The 22,500-nt window shown below is 39.7% G+C and overlaps 1 protein-coding gene across 3 annotated transcripts in view; it reads left to right on the top strand.

Moving 5' to 3' along the window:
• LOC138024377 (tetratricopeptide repeat protein 28-like) overlaps window positions 1-22,500 on the top strand; it is a 118,468-nt gene that overhangs the window by 94,602 nt on the left and 1,366 nt on the right. The window contains exons 1-6 of one of the 3 annotated variants that reach the window (XM_068871572.1): window positions 2,238-2,415; window positions 2,890-2,942; window positions 4,462-4,528; window positions 10,863-10,929; window positions 18,486-21,651; window positions 22,093-22,500. The exon at window positions 22,093-22,500 is cut by the window's right edge and continues 1,366 nt beyond it. In XM_068871572.1, coding sequence (XP_068727673.1) covers window positions 18,534-21,651; window positions 22,093-22,112 — 3,138 coding nt within the window. In that variant the 5' untranslated portion in view covers window positions 2,238-2,415; window positions 2,890-2,942; window positions 4,462-4,528; window positions 10,863-10,929; window positions 18,486-18,533 and the 3' untranslated portion in view covers window positions 22,113-22,500. Of the gene's footprint in view, window positions 1-2,223; window positions 2,416-2,889; window positions 2,943-4,461; window positions 4,529-10,862; window positions 10,930-14,223; window positions 15,117-18,485; window positions 21,652-22,092 lie in introns of those variants that run through there. The other 2 variants (XM_068871573.1, XR_011126987.1) reach the window with 2 other exon arrangements.

The following is a 22,500-nucleotide window of genomic DNA, read 5'->3' as shown; positions in this document are numbered from 1 at the left end:
GTTTTTTGGTAAACCTTTTTTGAGAAGTGAGATGGACAAAGGTTTTTACTCAAGTATCTAAAGTGAATTTGGAATTGACTTGGATTTGTACAGCTTGGTGATTGCCTACAGAAATTTCTAGCTACTGTGCAATAAAAACTGCCGTTCATCGTTCGATGCATTAATTTGCTTCTTGAGGTCCGAGTGATCTTGTAAATTGCCTGTGTTTGAGAAGTTCTACGACACTTAAACAAAAACCGCTTTGTCTTTACTTCATAACTCGTTCTGTTCTTTACCGAGTCGTAGTAAATGTAAATAAATTGTTGTCACCTCCCAATGGGTATAATTCATCTACATTCGAGTTTTATAACTTTCAAGGAACTTGAAAGACGAAGATGAAATGAGAGCAACAAGGTAATATCGCTTGTGGTAATTCTTAAGTCACGGGTCAGGTTGTTGAAAATTAAAGAAATTGTGAGAGTGCATATTTCATGCGCACACACGCCCTGGGAGCGATCAGGCCGCACGCGCGCATACATGATATAGTGTATGGCGTGTTCATCCTGTTTGAGTTTTGTTCGCCATTTTGGTTTTCTTTACACTTTTATCTCGGTAAGTCCTGTCCGGTCTTCCAGACAGGCTAACCCGACCAGCCGGGGTCGCGTTTTGCCATGAAGGTGGCGTCCAAACCCTGAAATCACATGGCATCACGACCGATGCCGGCGAAACATATTCGGGACATTCGTAAAAAGACACGATTAGAATGCGTTCTCCTTCGTCGGAACGCAATAATCCAGTCGCAGCTTCTACTTAGTATATGGTATCTAATTCCAACAACATTAGAGAGATGGCGCATCGTTTGTACATCTTAAGATTTGTTTCTACAGCGAGATCCGAATAGTTTGTGGGTTCTTTAACGCCCCACGGTGTTTATTAACAGGAAAGGTTGCGACACAGAACATACGCTTTAGAGTCCCTGAACTGAAACCACATGATTTGGGGTTGTAATAGGGGAGTCTCGTATTCTGACGCTTAGCCTGGAACTAGCATGAAATGGAGCTTTATGAAAACAATCTCCCCGCATTAGCCTCCATATCTCGCTCGCTCCAATCCAACCCTTATAATTCGAAACTGGCCTATTACAAAGGCAGCACTTTCTCCTCAGCCGTTTTAAGACCCTGAGTGTAGGTCGAACTCACGACCTCACGCATGGCAACCCGGTGCTCAACCACCTGAGCCACTGGTGCGCGATTTACAGTCAAGTTGTATTTACTACTTACTATATGGTATCTACTTTCAGGGTTCACAATCATGCAACATTAGAGAGATGACACATTGTTTTTACATTTTAAGATTTGTTTCTAGTCGGTGAGATCCGTGCAGTCGAAGACCTTAGTTTCCCTCAGCCCCCAATAACATTTCGCCCATCCTCGATCCCTGTTAATCAGGTTCACGCAACTTGAACTGTAAGTTTACGCGGGGAAAACTCTTCAAAGTGTTCAAGAACAAATGGTATTGTAGACAGCAAGGGAAAGTCCCACAGTTACTTCACTAAAATGTGTGCTATTGAAAAAGGACAGGGCTGGAGTTACTGTCCAGTTGGTGCAGCAGGTGTAATTCCTGCCAGTACCTAAACGTATTGTTCAATTTTTATAGGGTGGTACATTTTGAAAAACATGCAGGAATCCAACATGTCATGCTCTACTGTGCCACAGCTTATGTGTTACAGGATAGTAAAGTTTATACTACATAACTGTGCCGTCTATTATCACTTCAATGTCTGTAAGGTTCAATAATGAATTAAACTCTTTAACCTTTTACCCGTGTCAGGGTGTCTCTTTGACGAGTAAAGTAAATTGTCTTGAATGAACCAGCGTAAAATCTGTAAAGCCCCTCTTACACGTTGAAAATTTTATCGGAGAATTCTGTGCAACGGCATCAGCAGGCGTTGCACAGTGTAACATCGTCGGTTTCATGAAACTTTGTGTAACTTCTATTGTGTCACAAGTTTCAGGAAACGTAAAACGCAACGGTCGCAACGATGGGATCGTCCTACACCTACTACAGCTACTAACCTATTATACAGCTACTACATGTACTACAGCTACTAGACCGACTACACCTACTACAGCTACTACATCAACTACACTTCTACTGCACCTACCACCACCTGTTTTTGGGACAGAATGTGTTCCTATACATGACATACCTACCAACCTTGTTCCCAGGGTCTCTCTTATTCTCGGATTATTGCGGAAAATGCTTTTCAGCATTTTTATCGCAACACGGACGTTTCTGTCTCTCATTTTTCAGTTCCATTAATGTCATTGTCCGTCATTTGTGATAAGACAAGTAAGGAGAGATTGGAAGTTTGTGGTTGGAAATTGAAAGGATACCAGAACACGTTTAACAAATTTCACTGTGGAAAATAACTACGTAAGTACCACCAAGCGCTAGCAGCTAAATGTACGTGTAGCAGACTAATTGTAAGTCTTATTTCTCGCTTTGCGACATATCTGAAACATCATCGATCCATGTTTTAACACAGAATTTGATCGCCGAATTTAAAGTTACTTTGAGTTATGCGTAAGGATAAACTCTCTACATATTACAGTGAGGACACTCGAACCATGAACACTTGATATTTGTTTGTACATTTTTTTAGTGAATGTGGGCTCGTCCTTTTGACAAGAGTATTTAATGTTTTTACACTTACAAAATGCTATACGTGTAACACTATACATCATAAGAGAGCCTTTATTTCTTAGTAGTCGAAATATACACAAAAATGTCAAGTGTTCACGGTTCAGGTGTCCTTACTGTAAACATGATCGTTTTACCTGGAGATAGACTTGATAATTTAATAACCACATCAAATCGTAATTGCAGAGTCATTTCTTTCCGTTGCAGACGAAGCCGTTGCTTCACCTGACGGCAATCAGCATCCATTTGGAGTGACAGTGGTGAGTTGCTCATTGATACTCATTTCTTAATTAACAAGAACAGCTGCATGTAATTATGCGTAATCAACTAGCTTTGATTAATCTTACTTTTTACTGGCGTCCTGTTGTTTTCTCTGAACTTTGGATTAAAGCTAGCAACTCTATATCCGTATTCCTTTCACGGGGTATGTTTATTTTGTAAAGCGATCACGGTCACGAAGGCATGCAAACAATCTTCCTGTATTGCTTACCCTTAATTTAAATGCAGCCGGTGATTTAAAAATTAATCAAGACTTAATGTAAGGTAAAGTCTTGATTGGAATTCTTCTGAGTTACAGCACTTGCCTTGATGGATTACACGAGATAGCAAGTGCATGCATTAACGTGGGTTGTGTCTGTATAGCAGCCACAAAGGTTAATCAAGACCAGAAGGGTTGGGAGGAGGACTGGGCATGTAATCCCTCAAGGCACTGTTTTTTTTTTAAAGTGAATTTTCACTTTATGTATTACATAAATCTTACACACTGATTTCTGAACATGCAGGAAAAATTCAAGAAAAAAAAAGAAAGAAAACTAATAATACATTACAGATTCACACACAATTACATATTCTTAAAAAGAAAAGACACCCCAGCACCGTCTTCTCTATTTACATAAAGATATAAATAAATAAAAATAAAAATAAAAATTTAAGAAAAGCGAAAGTAAGTGGTGAAAGGATCATATATGGGTAATCGTTAGTTGTTGTCCTTCAGTAGCATTTGAGAATAATGGTTCCAAGTTCTAGTGAGGCCTAACACTACTGTGAAGCTTTTATACCTAATTATTCCATCAGGGATCAACCCTAGTATTGGAATTGGGCCCACACAAGGACAGAGAAAAACTCTGACCAGGGTGGGATTTGAACCTACGACCTTCGGATTAGATCACCGCCGCTTTACCGACTGAGCTACAAGGCCAGAATGGGAGCAGGCGGTGGGTATGTGAGACGTTATTCACAAGGACAAATTTGGCTCGGCCCAAGCCTAATTTTAGGTAATCGTTAGTTATTGTCCTTCAGTAGAGGCCTAACACTACTGTGAAGCTTTTATACCTAATTATTCCATCAGGGATCAACCCTAGTATTGGAATTGGGCCCACACAAGGACAGAGAAAAACTCTGACCAGGGTGGGATTTGAACCCACGACCTTCGGATTAGATCACCGCCGCTCTACCGACTGAGCTACAAGGCCAGAACGGGAGCAGTGCTCTACGGCGCTAGAAGATTAGACTCTTAAATAAAGTTCCTTTCCTTTTTCCTTTCCTTGCAAGCTGATTGAATTTCTTCTAGCTGCAGTAGTGGATGCTGCTCTGGTCCTGTGTGGATTAAACTGCATTGTGTCCGTGCCAGCAGCATCCAGCGAAATTTTAACCCATCTACATGTACTTAGAGTGTCCCTTCTTATCCTTTTTTGAGGCTTGACAAAACTGATTAGTTATTCTGTATCTTCTGAGTTTTGTGCAAGTAATTTATTTAACTACATGAAATTGCCATTGCAGAGTTCTTGCCATTGACGAAGCTGTCGCTTGACCTCACACGATAAAGCATCTGTTTGGACAAACAGTGGTAAGGCGCTCATCACTACCTAAATTTTTGTGTTTGTAGATGACCCATGCAATGAATATAAACTCTGATTATGTATAACTTGTGCTGTGTTATGTTGTCTATAAGTTACAGTGAAAGAGATCACTGCCGTCATTCATGTAAAAGACACTCAGTGTTTCCATACAATTGTGATCCGTATGCGATTCAAATTTCCACGTCAGATGAATGAAGAATTCAAAATTCACTTTACTCTGAGGTGCTCAGCGTTTAAAGCTAATTGACTGAGGCAAATCGAGATTGGCTTATGAATAGTGTGTGTAGTTACTATTATATTCCTCGTTCTTCAAAGGTTACTGCTGCAAGAATACAATAGTGTCCTGGTATTGTATTACAATAATAAGCAATTGTAGTTTCCAACCTCGGACTGGTTTTGATTTGAGATAATTCGACTGCATTTTATCCTGTAAATGCATGCCTTCTGCTGATTAATTTTGAGGACTTTTATCGAAAATGGAGCCCTTTGTTTATCTTCCTGAACAACATTGTCCTGGCTGGGGGAGGGGAAGGGTACATTGTTGGTCTTCTTTTAAGTTGTGGTCCAGAAGTTAAAAGAACAGGGAAGTCTCAAATCTTTTTGTCCAGGAATTAAATTTATTTCTCAATGTGTGTTTGGACAGTTTTGCAAGAGTTGCAAATCCTGATAATTTTATGCTCATTAAAGAAACATGCACAATCAGTAGTTACATTTAAATGATTGTAGATATTCAGCCAGTTTGTAGACCTTCAAATGTAGTGGAATTTGAGAATGTAATATTGCCTCACCTTTTCCTATCTACAGTAGTATGTCACAAATGTAACAGAAAAGTTTTAAAACAATGTTCTCAATAGTGACAAATTTGAAGTCAGCGGTACTCTTGCATGGCATGTAAGTTATTAAAGGAAGAAAAAAAGGCATACAGTGCATCAAGAAATTAATACCTGTCAATACTCAAACAATGGTCATTGTCATTAGCCATACTTGACGAGCTTTGAATTCTTACCAAACAGCCATGTGAGAGAAGTGTATACATGTAGTTCAAGTGGGGGTTATAGATGAAAGATAGAAGTGATCCTTGCTTGTCTTTTATATAATCAAACTGAATTGCTTGGTTAGAATAAGTGCCTTAAACAAGAGAGGTAATGGAATGTTCGATCACAAAGTTTGGGCTGAAGTCCTCAATGACTAGGTTGTTATTCCAACACAAAGTGCTTGTATCTGTTTGGTAGACTGTTTCACACCTTGGTGGAGCTGGCATGACCGCTTTGGCTGGCAAGCTATCCACTGTTGTTCAGCTTGCTACATTGTACAATACTCCTACGGATAGTAACTGCATATGAATTCCTATTCTTCTAGTCTACACACTTGCTTGACGTGCTAAATTGGTGCACTCCGGGTCAGAGGTTCACTTAATGGTGTCTCGGGTATTGCTGGGGTTGGTTCACGTATACGTGTAGCTTCCCTTGGTGTTGTGGCCAGTTGGGGTTCTTAATGTTTCTGTTAAGTTTGAATTATTTTCTTTCAGATTCAAATTATAGTGTTACTTTACACGTAAAAAGAACTGTTTCAACACAATGTGTCAACTAATTTTGTTGCTGATGTAGTTCACAGGCACTCCACATTAAATTATAATTTAAAGTGGAGTGCCTGTGAACTACAATCAGCGACAAAATTAGTTGACATAATGTTATGTTTAAACAGTTCTTTTTATGTGTAAAATAACACTATAATTTGAATCGTGCTCTAAATTATTGATGAGACCCACCCTCCCCCACCCCCTTTCAATGTCGCTTATTTGTACCCAAATATCCCAGGAATCACCCTTAAACATTGTTCGGGGGGCAAGGGGGTGAATTGGACTACCTAAGAAGGCTAAAAGACAGAAGAAATGCGGCATAGGGGGTAGAAATGGTCAATGTGGCAACAATTTTGACGCTGACTGTCTGAGTTGGTTGTCACTGTATTGCCATACAGTCACTTTGTTTATTGGAATGGGAAGGCATATATCCTTTGCATTTAATATCATGGTGCTCCAAAAAGAAAAAAGGTGTAATTCTCTGATCTACTGTGAATGGAAAATGGCCTGGATTTTGGCGGGGTTTCAGTATGACGTAAATTGAAGCCATTTCAGTGCTTTCTGTGAGTCAAGTCGAAAATACATGTACACATAATTTGCTACATGTACATCAAAAGGTGTGATTTCCATCCTTTCGCTTTTTACAGTACGGTACAATGTAGAAAAATCCTGGAACCAATTTCGGAATAATTTGCCTTAAACAAGTATATTTCGGTCAACACTTGACATCTAAAACACGCGCAACATGTACAAAATTAGCTGTTGTTTGCGTATGAGAAACAGACATTACCTCTCCTTTAACTGCAATCACATGCCATGAAAAGGGAACACCCACTTTGGGAAAAACAAATCCTTAGCAAACATTGTTGTACAAAGATACATTTTCATACAGGTCCATTTTTAACATTACTTAATTGCTTTCGCGTTAGTCTCCTTTCAGAGAAGGGATTGCTAATGCTTAGTAGCAAGTCTTCTAATTGACGTGTCAGATTCCATGTTCTTTGGAATGACCGACTGAGCAGAATTCTCAAAAGGAACTACCTGATTGTGTTAAATCCTTTGCGAGATTTGTTTTACAATGAGGTACAGAAGTGACCAAATTTGTACCAGCTACGCATTATGACATTTATGTGAAACGGTCTATGCGGTCTACCACAGCTTTTCACTGAGAAAATAATATGATGCCATTTCTTGCTGTGGCGATGGTAGACTCTGTTTGGAAGGTAGACCGTTGGTAAATGGAATAGACGATATGTACAGGGTGAACTTTATTATGAATCATCTGGTAATGTGTTGGATTGAGTAGAAAAGAAAGTACTAGTTGAATTGTGCTGTTTCCTGGAAGATACGATTTTCAACTGTAATGCCACCATCCCCATTGACATCAGCAAGGAACACAATAAATGTTATTGTGTTACATACATGTAATACAAGCCATGTGTAACATTTGGAGCATCAGATCTACAGTGCAAAATACTTTGCTCGCTTTAGTACTTAGTACGGAGCCTTCTGTTAGCGATGATAAGTCCAAACACTTGAAAATCGATGCCAACATATGTTAGTAATTAATATCCTTTCGTGTTTGGTACAATGTGCTTTGCAATTCGCGCCCAAACTTCTAAAATGTTTCAGAGCTTACAGTACACGATATCTAACAAATTATTATTGTTTCTTTAGTTCTTGCTTTTCTAAGTTGAAAATTTTCCCTACAGGATTCAAATCCGCACTTGCAAAATTATTGGAATCAATCACACAACAAGTTTCAAAAATAGTGGAGACACTTCACCTTCTTGGGGCGTTATTAATTTACCTAATATTATCTCTCGCACTGCCGTTCCCCCCCCCCCCCCCCCACCCCTCCACCATCAGTGTTGCTAGCAAGACCAAAAAAGTGTTGGAAACTTAAGTAGTGAACATTGAAAGGGGGAGAGGGGAGGGGAAGTGGGAAAGGTTTAAATTCTAGATACAGCGGGTATTGGAAGCTAGAAAAGGTGTTTTTAAATGAAAGTGTCTCAACATTATTATTTTTGCAAGTTGTTGTAGCCACTACATAACTTATGTCAGTATTCCTTTCACCGGGTATGCCACAGTCAATCAGTTGTGAGTGATGCTAGTAATTCATGCTAGCCCGCCTTTGTACTGGGTAAGTACATGCTTAATGAAACAGGTGTTATGTCCAATCTTTAAACTAATTTGACACCTTTCGATTTTGTTTCAATGGAAACGCATTGAAAGGTCTAAGTGTAGTCTTTTATCCTTTTTCGATCATTCGCAAACTAGGAAATACAAATACTTGAAGCTCTGCATAAAAATTAATGTATTTTAGAAATTCATGTTTTCTGTCTATGATCAGGATCAGAAAATTATGGACACTTTTTGCGACAAAACTTTTGCATCTGACGATTGAAAATTTTTTGTAGTTGCCAGCTGGCACCTGCACCAAAAAGTTGATTTCGGACCCTGCATGTAATCCCTCGAGGCACTGTCAGTTGTAACTCTGCAGAATTCCAATCAAACTTCACCTTACAGTTAAGACGCTTTTAATTTTTAAATTCTACGTCGTTACCAGTGGCTTGTGGCTTACATAAGATTTCAAAGCAACAGACAAGTCAAACTCCACAACATACTGTAAACAGGTGTATTACTATGTCATCCCTTACAGACAACAGTTAGTTATTTCATAACAGCAACATTAAGAGCACCTGTGTCAAACTGTTACTTGAACGATAGGCTTACATTTATCATAAAAACGAGAAATTGTGGTCATAGAAGAGCAGCTGTATCAAGAATCTCTTGCAAGCTGACTGAATTTCCTCTAGCTGCAGTAGAGGAGGCTGCTCTGGTGCTATGTAGATTGAACTGCATTGTGTCTGTTCCAGCAGCATCCAGTGAAATCTTAACCCAACTACTTAGAGTATCCCTTCTGATCCTCTTGTAATGCTTGACCAAACTGATGAGTAAATATGACTCGGTATATCTTTTGAGTTCGGTGCAAATACTCTTTGAGGTGTGTAAAAACGCAGTTTCATTGCGTGTCTGTGTATGCACTTGCTTGGCCATTTCTATACTTTAATATTTAAGCTAATTCCTTAGTATTGCATTGCGCATCCCTACTGCGCACGATTTTCGCGTCATTAGCGCGCGCACATGAGCACATGCGCTTACAAAACGTAAGAGATTTAGCTCAAACTAACCCCGATAGCAAAATAAATGCTCCTTTTCTCTCAAAACGAGCACGGTGACCACCGATTTTTTTTTTTAGGTATTTGCTAAGAACAGTCAAGTAAAGAACATATTTGAAGAAGAAAAAAAGTTTGATAGTAGAACATGAATTTTTTTTGGAAAACAGTTCCGTACTAGGTGTATTTTACCCAAGCCGAATACTTCAAGCTAACCACGGAACTGTCCCAAAAAGTGCACTATTCGAACAACCAGGGAATCAAAGACGGCGTAAATGAGGCAATACTGCTTATGTAAATAAAAGAAGGTTTATTTTCAAAATAAAATTTTGTGTCTTTGAAGTAATATTCATTAATCAATAATCACTTTTTTTTACCCTCGGTAGCTAGTAGCTAATACCTCTGAGCATTGAACATATTCAATTGTTAAGAATCCCAGCTGGCGGGAGGCAAACCAGTTGGCTATTTTACAATTGCGCCAGGAAATTGAACCAGGGACTACCTGAAACAAATTCAGTGAGTAGTCAGAACGCGGTCTTGAACCATGGGCCCTAACCACTCGGCCACACTGCCTCCAAGACTTTAAGTGCACCTAACCCCAAAATATTTTTTTGGCTAAAATGAACCTTTGCAACTGTTCGAAACGCATTGCGGCCATTTTTTTCATTTATATATCAAATCCTGGCATTTTATAGGCTTCTAAAGTTGCGAAAATCCAAACATCTTTTGTTCACGACCGAGTCAGAAGGGGAGTGGGTCTATTCCTGATTTGACGTCACAATCTATTTTGCCTGCATTTTTACAAAGAGTTAATGCAATGTAAATCAGTTTTTGACGTGAAATCAGGAATAGACCCACTCCCCTTCTGACTCGGTCGTAAACAAAACATGCTTGGATTTTCGCAACTTTCAAAGCCTATAAAATGCCAGGATTTGTTAGAAAAATGACAAAATGGCCGCAATGCGTTTCGAACAGTTGCAAACATTCATTTCAGCGAAAACAATATTTTGGGGTTAGGTGCACTTTAATTTTGTATGAAGGTGATTCGAATTTTTAATGCAAAAACAGTAAACAATACCCCATTTTAAGACCCTGCTGACGCATAAACAAGCACGGTAACCCCATTTTTTTATTGCAGTTTTTTAATGTTCATATCATGAATGTTAATTAGGCTAAGTTTCCAAAAAAGTTTGATAGTAGAACAATTTCAAAGGAATTACCTTAAACTATTTTACTGCGTTTCAGCATATTCACTTTAGAATAATTATACTTAACAACATTTCAAGAGAATGAGTGGTATTTTCCACTACGACAATCCACTTCAGAATAAGATACTTAGAACACTACCATGGGAGGTAATAATTTTACACAACGTGTACAGTTACTGTACATGTTTCTCTTAAGAGATGCAGCTGTATTCCTCAGTTACGACGCTCTGTTTGCATTGTTATGTGTGTGGGCTTAAATGATTTTTGTTAGGAGAGTCAAACCTTATAAAAGTATTCTATTCAGAGACTAATTTTGATAGACAAGTGTATTAACCTCATCAAATCTCCATTGCAGAGTTCTTTCCCTTGACGAAGCCACTGCTTGAGCTCACACAGAGGAGCGTCCATTTGGACCAACAGTGGTAAGTTGCTCATCATTACTTAAAGCTTTTAATGTGGTATACAATGTACATGTATGACCCACGCGATGCAAGCAGCTGTGATTATGTGTAACTTGTGCTATATGTTATGTTGTTTGTGGGTTACAGTGAAAAATTCATGCAAAAGACACCCTTTTCACATACACTTGTGATCTTTATATGATTCAATTTTCCCTGTTGGATGAACGAAGAATTGAAAGTAATAAGTGGTTAGGGTTTGAAGGTTATTAAAATTGAGGCAAATCTGCAAGTGTAGATTCTAGAAATCATTACGCATCCACTTATTGGCATATGAATACCATGTATTCTTGCATTCCTCATTCTTCAAAGGTTGCATGCAGGTACAAAAATACAATAGTGCATGTATAGCAGCATTGTTTTTTAATTGATTTGAGTCTAAAGCTTTCAAACTCGGAATGGTATCTCCTGACATTTTGGATTTGAGATAACGTGACTGCATTTTATCCCATAAATGGGTGCCTTCAACTGTTTAATTTGAGGGATTGTAGGAGAAATAATGTGAAGCTTTGTGATTTCTATGCTGCTACTCTATTGGTCAAGAAGCTTCGGCTGGTTATGAACAAAAAACTAACGAATCATGACTTTTGACTTTTTCTAAAGCCGTGTTCATACTCAACGTTGATTATGATCAACTGAGGTATAATTCAGGCCATTATACTCCATTCACTCATTCAATTATGGCTCTGTTCACTTCTGTGAAAATTCTATAGGCAGGGTAACCTCCCAGTGTGAGACAAAATGGCGCCGTACTGCGTGGTTTCCACGATTAGCATCATGTGCTTGAGGCGAGAAAACAACCAAGGATAGCTTCCGAGAATAGAAGAAGACAAATCCAAACCTTCGCCCCCTAAAGCGATTAGAACTTTTGTCTGTTCACACCACCACTGTGATGCTCGCCATTCTGTTCAATTACATATTGTAATTACCTCAAACAACCCCAAGGGGGTTGTTTGAAGTAATTGTAATCGAATTATAATCAGGGACTGTAATTAGTTGATGTGAAGCCATTTCATATTTAATTCGATTATAATTTGATCATAATCGAGGCGAAATGTTGGTGACAAAATGGACCTTTTTTTGTGACTTATTGCGCTTTTGACAACCAGCAATATGTAGTTATTCGTAAATAGGTCTTTTTTTCTTTTCTTGATTGTCGCTTCCGCTAATGAATGAATAAATAAATAAATAAATAATTTAGAAGAACAGTTAAAACAACCAAGCCTGTGAGCTTTGTGATGTTCCATAAAGGTTTTTTTTTATCAAAATGTGCCATCAAAATTAAAAGAGTTTATTATGGAGACTTTATGTTGGTTTATAGCAGAAATACATCAACATGGCGGCCAGAACGTAAGTTTCAACTTTCGCTATCGTGAATGCTTTGTTTGCCTTAAGTTTTCTAAGCTTGCGTGCCTTCTTGTACACACTTCTTTTATCGTTTTGGTTGTTCAGAGTTAAAAAACCAAGACAAGGTACAATTGCTGTTTCTTTATATTTGACACACTTCTCTGTTACCAGTCATGTCGAGATAATTTTTAAAAACTGATCTTGTGTTAGGACCTGGCCGCCAAGCATGGGACTTCACATGAGATGAACTAAAATTAATGAAGATTGTTGGGTCAAACATCGAAGTTAACAGCAAACCAAATGCAAAAGCGAAAACATACATTATCTTACAAGTTCTGAAGTTATGAGTTAATTTTGAGCAGAAGTTCATGACCTTAAAAGCATTTTACTCTGGTTAAGAGCTGAAGTTTTTTGGATATAACGTACACTGTAGCTCACATTTTCCCGCGCGTGCACCTTCGATCTTATTTTTGTCCAGGTATAGTTATATTTGGGTATGAGATTAGTGTACTAAAAAACCTCGCGAAGGTCTTTAAACTTTTTGTGGACGAATTTCGACGTACATTTATTGTAAAGCATAGGTTTCTCGTGTTTCAGAAATATCAAGTTTACTCATTTTCTTACACAGATATTTTATTCTCAATGTAGACTTTCTATAAGCTATTTTTGGTTCTATTTTAAAGTAGCCTGGGTCACGGTCCTAGTAGCCAGGGGTAATCCCCGGCCCCCAGCCCTTAATAACAGCCCTGTTTTAAGGGGCACAATTCCATTCTGCTTACAGTATACCTGGCATTCATTTGAGCTGAACTGAGGTTCATCGTGTGATTTCAATGTTAAGAAGAGAAGACCATGGTGGCTAAGATTATCTTCTACATTGTCAATTACTTTCTCACTGGTGGTTTATGTCACGGCCACATACTCGAAATAATGGCTGTAGTAGTCAACAATGACCATAATCGAGTGTCCAGTTGGGAGTGGTCTTAAGGATGTACAACTAGGTCTTGCCAATGGCATTCTGACAATGCTCTTGGCTTCAATGGCTTTGGTGGATTTGGACGAGCAACCAGCTGACACTTATAGCAGGATTTGCAGAATTTTTCCACTGCCTTATCCATGCACGGCCACCATACTTTACTTCTCTGATTTTGATACGTCCTGACAATTCCCAAGTGTCCCTCCCTCATGGGTCAAGGCAATTGCTTGAGATCTTAGCTTGCTTGGTAGTACGCTTGGTACTAAAGTGCGGGTACATCTTTGGACTATTTGTTCAATTACACATAGATCACCTGCAGCTGCTGCATAAGCCTTGCATTCCTCTAATCGACCAGTTTTGATTGCCTTTCTCAGAGCTTTCAACTCTTCATCCACTGCAGATGTTTCCGCAACTTCTCTTGTAGTGATACACTCCCCCACTAACATCTGCGGAAACCAAAAATCACTTCCGTTCGTGGATTATGGGCCAATCAGGGGCTGTTTTCCAATTTTGCGTGAACTCTTGTTTTGAATGGCATTCCTTCGCAGCATGTGATTGGCTATGCACAACACAATTAGTCAATGCTCATTGGGTTTTTTTAAATAGTGGCCATTGAACGGAAGTGGTTTTTCGTTTCAGCAGCCGTAGGAGGCTATTGTGGTGAGAGCCTTACGTGTGGCCCTGGTGCCTGCAAATCGGATACTCTTCTGTTCCATGATGATGGTTTGCTGCTTTGTCGTGATTTATCAAACAGGAAAGAGGGCCATTCAGTCACATTGAAGGGTTGTAGGTGGATCACCCAACGTTCGATGCTGGCGCAGGGTCTGTAACGGCCTTGTGATGGTAGCGAAGCGGGAAATGAATGTGCTGCTGTAATTAGCCAGCCGTAGAAAGCTTCTTACTTTGCTGACTCTTACAGGCTCCTTTCTTTCTTGCAGGGCTATACCTCTTTCATCTCTCGGGCCGATTCCTTTCTCCCAGACAGGATGATGCCCCTAAGCAATGTAAACTAAACAGGCATTTGTCAACATTGAAAGGCAAGCCATGCTACTTCAGGCGTTCCATGGTTCTGCGCAGAGTCGTGTAAATATCTCATGTTGAGCAATGGATATCCCATGTTGGTGGAGGTCACTTTTTGAACTTACGCCAAACATTTAAAACTGTGTATATGTGTATGGTCTTTGTGTGTTACGAGGGTGGTGATCTGGCGTGACCCTTGACTTCTGAAGTTGCAGCTAAATGTATTTACACTAGCTTGCGAAAAACCTTTGTACCATTCATCTTGTGCAGCAACTCACCTACAGTTGATATTGGGTATGGACCCATTTGCTCGCTTCATGTCTATGCACAAATGAATGTCACCATCCGACTTTGGAATGATTACTGTTGGCCCATTGACTTCTTCTATGATGTGACAGTCCAATAGTTCCTGAACTTACGCCAAACTTTTTGAATACGCTCTCCAGAGTGGATATTTTTAATCCGCTATGAATCCAGAACCTTGTGGACGTTAAATCCAGAAACTTTTTATCCGGATGGCGTAACAAGATCGAGCTCAGTTCCTTGTCGTGAAATCAATTCTCAAGATGGCTGCCGAGGGCAATATTATTTCGTTATAGCGCTTGCGTTGCTACCTCTGTTTCCTTGAGGAGTCCTGATTACTAGAGTGAATCCGGATAAGTTCGGATACTTGTGGATGGGCAAATTCGATTTGAATACGTTACTTGTAAATGGGAATATTTTTGGTTTCTTCTTTCATTTCTTTGTTTAGTTTAGGTATTTTCAATCACTGTAAACCATTCAAATGGGAAATAAAATTGTTATTGTTGAATCCGGAAAGAAAAAGTTGCGGATTCAAAAATATCCGGATAAGTGTGGACAACGGCTACGAGAACGCAACATGAGAATAGGTTCAATGAGCAAGAACAATAGTTTTGCACGCACTGCACGTGCGTTTAGCATTTTCATACATTTCTTTGCCGTTCTCGTCTTGGCAACGACGTGAAATGATGAAATTTGAGGTCTTGTGGAGGACGAGAGCACCTGACACTGAATTCTCAATTGTCTCCCCAAAAACTAGCAACGAGTTTATGACAAATTGGTTCTGCAATGTGTATGTGCACTTTTCACACCACACGACTTGCAATACCCACGAAATTATTACAATAATGGTAAATGTGTATGTGCACTTTTCACGCCACACTTCTTAATGAATTGCTCTTTAAAAAAACGAGCAGCTGTGTTTTATCGGGTTTAAAAACACGAAGTAACAAAGTGTTTTTAGACCCGATAAAACAAAGGTTCAAACTGTGAGAGGAAGATACCGTAAAAGTCCATGTAAAAGCCACACCTTTTTTCTGAAAATTCAAATAAAAAATCGAGGGTGTGGCTTATCTACAGAACTTCTCAAGATGTCGCTGAATGAACATATAACAATCTAAAAGCAGCTTGTTGCTGATCATTGCCTTTTTCGTGAGTGCTGACTCCTGAAGGAGCCGCTCATTTGCACAAAAAAATAAGCCGGGCCTTAATACTATTCTTTATCTAAAGACTTCTTATGAGAAGTGTTTTATCGGGTTTAAAGCTCATGCACATGACGTTTTATCGGTGCCTTAATAGACCTAATCGGCTAACTCAATGTTGTACCCAATTCAAACCCTTTGGGAATAAAACGGTTTGTTCCAGGTATTTCCATATCATTTAAATATGAATGCTATATTATCATGCAAATACAATACACAAAGAATCTTAGTCCCGGGAGATTTGAATTGGGTACAACATTGAGTTAGCTGATTAGGTCTATAGGCTGTTAGGCTCATTAATTATTAATGAGTTTTTGAAGTTAAAATCAGGTGTAGACTAGCAACCTTTGTGGCATGAGTATGATGCTGTAGCAAGAATCCCTTTTCAGGAAGGGGTTCCTCCCCACTAACTGAAACAATAATCTCTAGTAAAGTGGCCAACTGGGGGGAATATTCTGTTTGTGGATGGTGAGTTGTGAGAAAGTCTTAACCAAAAGTTACTAGGACCACATGAGGACAGAGAAAAACTCTGACCAGGGTGGGAATTGAACCCACGACCTTCTTGTTAGATCTCCGCCGCTCTACCGACTGAGCTACAAGGTCAGACGGGAGCAGGCCGTGGAAACTGAAGATGCTGTTCAAAATATAAGTGCTACACGGCCAACGTTTGTATAAACGTAACCTTTCCTTGTACTTGTACATGTTCATTGCCGTGACAGGTGAAAAAATGGCAAGAAAAAAGTCGCCAGAGTTGAAACTTTCGCGACAAAATCGAAGCGGTAGTTGCTCGTTTAGCCACCCTGCAACTTTTTGCCCGTGCTTGAGTATTTAGAGTATTTAGCCAATGAAATTAAAGGAGGAATGTCTGTTTATAGTGCCCAGGTCTCTTGAAGTATGCGATTCGCGCGGCCTTCAATTTCTTGCCAAAATTTGTCACAAATGTTGTCACTCTCCCACGCAGGCGATGTGACAAAATTTGAAAAAAATCGCATCGCCGGCGGGAGACAAAAATCGCTCGTGTAGCCGCGGCTTAATGGTAAATGATATTTTTAGATAGCGTTCACGAAGCCTTACTCGTCTCCCTATTTCAAACTGGGTGCCACACAATTTGATTAATCTGAAGGGTATTAGTTTTGTTTATGAGGGTATACTCAGGCTTTAGTTTTGGTTATTTCGTGTTTCCATTGCAAAAAAGGGAAGTATGCATCAGCTTAAACCGCTTTTATTCTGCCACAAGCTTTCTAGTACTTGGAAGTAAACTGAATTTGTGAAGAATAGTTCTACAGAGTTGAAGGTGAAAATCATTCGTCAGATCTAGTGAAAAAGTCATAGACGTGGTTTTCAATAGACAATTATGCAGAAAACCTTGATGGTAGAAGAGGATGTTCATAACAACACATAAATTTACCCAGTTCTTATAATCTAATATCCGAAAATTTGACAGTTCTAATTTTTTGAAGACTGGGTCTGAGTGATTGATTTCGGAACTACATTGTATTTTGACTGTACGCTTTGCAAAGAGACAAGACTACGAAGATTGGATTTGTACATGCACAATAATACAATAATGACTATAAGGATAAACTAAACAGTAGTACAGAGTTCTTAAACAAAATTTAGAAAAGCAACTACACCTGAAGTTAAATGCTATAGCTTCAGAGATTTTGTAAGCCAATTGAGGAATTCAGGGTTTCCAAGAAAGATGTTAGTCAAGCACATCCCCAAGAAAGACCGTGCTACGACTTGTTCAATTCTTTAATAATTTTTGCAGATTTGCATTGAAAGATGACGTCTTTTCTTTCAAGGCTTAAATAGAAATAAAGTATTAGTTTTCCGCAAACTTAGAGAACTATTCTTTGCCTTGAATTAGGTAACCAAATAATTAGACCTAAGAGACTAGCCTCGTCATATCAGCATTTGCAAATTAAATCAGGTCTGGTAGTTTGAATACATCACTGAAGTCATGAACATAGGATAAGAAAAATAAGGGAACGAGAATGGATCCTTTCGGAGCGCGGGTGCGTATATCAATGGACTTGAAACCAAACAAATTACGCCAACGCAATGGACCCCTTTTATCCACCGTAACAATGGCATGTTCACTGCGTTCAAGTGCAAGATGATTTCTTGTACATGTCAGTCAGTAGTAAAGAGGTAGTAATACGCAATGTAGTGAAAACATAAACTTAGTGTAATGTATACTGTGATGATGTGGTGTAATGTAAATGTGCTGTAAATTATTTGAGTTACTTACGAGACGGTTATAGATAATTTCTTTCTAGAGCAACTTTGAAAATCCTGGGGACATTTAGAGCAGTCTGTACGTTATAAAAAGTGATGAACCACCAACTTTAAACAGTGGTATCACGGAAGCAATTTGATTTGATCAGGAAAATATGATGACAACAGACAACAGTATAACTTTGGCTGATATGGGACAAATTTATACCATATAAATACGTCTATTTTGTGCGGTCAATTCTGGTTTTAAAAATTCAGTTTAAATCAGACAAAGGGCTGAACAAAAGGAGTAAACAGTTTGACGTCAACAGCAAAAAATTCTCTTTGCCAGACTGATAATTACATGCGGTCTCTTTGATGTTGGTTTGGCTACGTACCTGCAGCATTTGTGAACAGTGCATTGAATTTCTCATGCTTTCTTTTTTTTATATTTCAAGGTGCGCCCCCTCTTTCAAAGACGACCTTCCTTGTTCTGATAATCAAGAATGACAGACAAAAACGTGAACGTCTTCGAGCAGCATATACAAGAACTTCACCTTGCCAAAAAAGAGGGAAACAGAAAAGGGGAGGGTATTGCATATTTGAATTTAGGCAATTATTATTATGGCTATTATGGCTTGGCTTATTTTGAACAGGCCAAGAGGGATTACACAGAAGCATTAAGGATTTTTAAGGAAATAGGTTTCAGTGCTGGAAAAGGGAAAGCCTGTGGCAATCTCGGCCGTGCTTGTCGCAGACTGGGATATTTTAAAAAGGCAAGAAAGTACCTCAAGCAACAACTAAGTCTTGCAAAAGAAGTAGGGGATCGGGAAGAGGAGGCGAGAGCATATTGCAATCTCGGTAACACTTATCACAAACTGTTCAATTTTAAGCAAGCCATAGAGTATCACGAAAAAGGTCTTAGCATTGCGAAAGAAGTAGGGGATAGGGCCGGGGAGGGCAATGCCAATGGTAATCTCGGCATCGCTTATCTCAGTCTAGGCAATTTTAAGCGAGCCATAGAGTATCACGAACAACATCTTAGCATTGCAAAAGAAGTAGGGGATAGGGCCGGGGAGGGCTTGGCCAATGGTAATCTCGGCTGTGCTTATGGCAGTCTAGGCAATTTTAAGCGGGCCATAGAGTATCACGAACAAGATCTTAGCATTGCAAAAGAAGTAGGGGATAGGGCCGGGGAGGGCAGGGCCAATGGTAATCTCGGCAACGCTTATTGCAGTTTGGGCAATTTTAAGCGAGCCATAGGGTATCACGAACAACATCTTATCATTGCAAAAGAAGTAGGGGATAGGGCCGGTGAGGGCGCGGCCAATGGTAATCTCGGCTGTGCTTCTCACAGTCTGGGCAATTTTAAGAGAGCCATGGAGTATCACAAACAATATCTTAGCATTGCAAAGGAAGTAGGCGATAGGGCCGGGGAGGGCACGGCCAATGGTAATCTCGGCAACGCTTATATGCGTTTGGGCAGTTTTAAGCGAGCCATAGAGTATCACGAAAAAGATCTTAGCATTGCAAAAGAAGTAGAGGATAGGGCCGGGGAGGGCAATACCAATGGTAATCTCGGCATCGCTTATCTTAGTCTGGGCAATTTTAAGCAAGGCATAGAGTATCTTGAACGAGCTTTTAGCATTGCAAAAGAAGTAGGGAATAGGGCCGGGGAGGGCTTGACCAATGGTAATCTCGGCTGTGCTTATGACAGTCTGGGCAATTTTAAGCGGGCCATAGAGTATCACGAACAAGATCTTAACATTGCAAAAGAAGTAGGGGATAGGGCCGGGGAGGGCAGGGCCAATGGTAATCTCGGCAATGCTTATTGCAGTTTGGGCAACTTTAAGCGAGCCATAGAGTATTACGAACGAAGTCTTATCATTGCAAAAGAAGTAGGGAATAGGGCCGGGGAGGGCTTGGCCAATGGTAATCTCGGCTGTGCTTCTCACAGTCTGGGCAATTTTAAGCGAGCCATAGAGTATCACAAACAACATCTTAGCATTGCAAAGGAAGTAGGGGATAGGGCCGGGGAGGGCAGGGCCAATGGTAATCTCGGCAACGCTTATTGCAGAATGGGTGAGCTTGAAAATGCTCTTCTTTTTAACGAACGAAATCTTACTATATCCAAGGAAACGGAGGATCCAGTAGGACAGGGAATCGCTTGCTATTCTCTTGGTCGTGTTCATGAATTTTCAGGCTTGTTGTGCAAAGCCCTTAATTTTTATCGTCTAAGCATAAAACATGTCGATGAAACAAGGTCTCTTCTTCAGTCAGAAGATGCATGGAAAATAGGCTTTCGTGACACAAAACAAGGGGAGTACACAACTCTGTGGAGAGCATTTTTAAAGAATGGAGAGGTTGATGAGGCTTTGTTTGCTGCTGAACAAGGACGAGCACAGGCCTTGACAGACATTTTAAAGTTAAAATTTGGCGTTGATGAAAAGCCTCACTCTGCAGTTAAAACGAAGGAAACTATCTCTGCTGTGTTAGAATATCTACCTTCACAAACAGTTTTTACAGCACTTGATGGAAACACGATCAGTTTTTGGCTGCTGGGAAGTGGTAGCGGTATTTTCTTTAGACAAAAAGAACTAATAAATGTAAGGGCCGATTCAGTGTTGAAAACTACTTTAAAACAAATTAACGTGGGGGCTGCTGTCCAGAGCGAGAATCGCACACTTGACAAATTACGCAGCGACTTCTCTTGCAGTAGGGAAGCTGTTGAGGAGAGCTCTCAGTCTTTGAGCCTCTCCGATAAGAACTCTTTGCAGCCCCTGTATGATGTCTTAATCAGTCCCATTGCAGACTTGCTTCAAGGTGATGACTTGATCTTTGTTCCTGATGGGCCATTTTGCTTGGCTCCTTATTCTGCATTGAGTGACTATGTCAGGATCCGTACTGTTCCCTCGTTGACCGCTCTAAAACTCATCGCAAGTGCACCTGATGACTTCTGCAGTAAGAGTGAAGCTCTGCTTGTGGGAGATCCGTGGTTAAAGGAAGTTACTGATGAAAATGGTGAACCCATTTCCGAACAGTTGCCGTGCGCGATACAAGAGGTGGAGATGATTGGAGAACTTCTGCAGACCACTCCTCTCACTGGAAGAAATGCAACGAAAGTTGAGGTGCTAAAAAGAATGAAGTCAGTTTCTTTAATCCATATTGCAGCACATGGAGATTCGCAATTTGGAGAAATTGCTTTGGCCCCAAATCCTGAACGTACATCCCAGATTCCAGAAAAAGAAGATTTCATGTTAACAATGAGCGATGTTCATGCAGTTGGTTTTCGGGCAAGACTGGTTGTTCTGAGCTCTTGTCACAGTGGCCGGGGAGAGGTGAATTCTGAAGGTGTGGTTGGAATAGCCAGAGCTTTTCTGTGTGCCGGTGCCCGGTCTGTTCTGGTGTCACTCTGGGCAATCGATGATAAGGCAACCTTGCTGTTCATGAAGAGTTTCTATCAACACTTGGCAGATAGAAAAAGTGCAAGTTTATCTCTTCACCATGCTATGAAATCTCTTCGGGAGACAAAGGAGTATTCTGCCGTTAAATACTGGGCGCCATTTGTTCTAATTGGCGATGATGTTACGTTTGAATTTGGGCCACAAGAACTCGAAATGAATGGTAAGTGCTGTTCGAATATAATTTTAATTACTGAAAAGAAAGATGTTGAACAGTTTTGTAATTCGGCACGTGCTCAAGAAAAAAAGGTAAGTTTTTCACAGAGAAATTGTTTCAAAATCAGTCGAACTGCTTTGGCTAGTGACTCAAAAAAATTTTGTTCGCATTCACCGAGTCGGCTGTTTTCCTTCCTGCAAAGAACTGTTTGCTATGGACTGAAAAGAAATAACTAATTGCCGGTTACCTGCGTAAAGTGAAGTTAGATATTGAGGCCTTGTAGTCTACATGTCGTAGTGATACTCGTTGCTATTAACTAAACACATGTCTGTACAAACAGTTTCATGGATTTAAAAAAATTCTTTATTCATTTATCACTCACAACGAAATTATTGCTAATCTCCATTTAACCCGCTATTTCTTTGTTTTTCTTCCTTTTTTTTCCAGAAACGTCGTCCGAAAGTTGAAAAAACTACTTCTTGGAATCTGATGCGTCAACATGTCATTTTCGTTACTCGAAGTATATGAGTTATTGAGAAGATGAAAGCATTCAAACCTCATAAGCGGTGAAGGAGAACAAAAGATATGTAAATGTTGTTTAAAAGTGTGTTTTTAGACTTATTTTACTAGTGAGAATTATTGATGTTAAAGTCCTCATGCAAACTTCCATTTAAGGCAAAGACAGAGTTTCGAGGAAGAGCCATTTTTCATTCGTAAATGTCAATGGTTTCTTCTTTTTTTTTTTTTTTTGCAGAAAAACAAAATTTAAAGTTCTGGTGTTCTAATCAGTAGGCTTTTTAAGTTTAAGGACTTTAGGATCTTTCTGTGATAAAAGGTTCGGAGAAAAATGCGTGG

Source organism: Montipora capricornis, chromosome 11 (assembly GCF_036669925.1).
Source record: "Montipora capricornis isolate CH-2021 chromosome 11, ASM3666992v2, whole genome shotgun sequence".
NCBI lineage: Eukaryota > Metazoa > Cnidaria > Anthozoa > Scleractinia > Acroporidae > Montipora > Montipora capricornis.
This window is presented reverse-complemented; position numbering and strand designations above follow the sequence as displayed.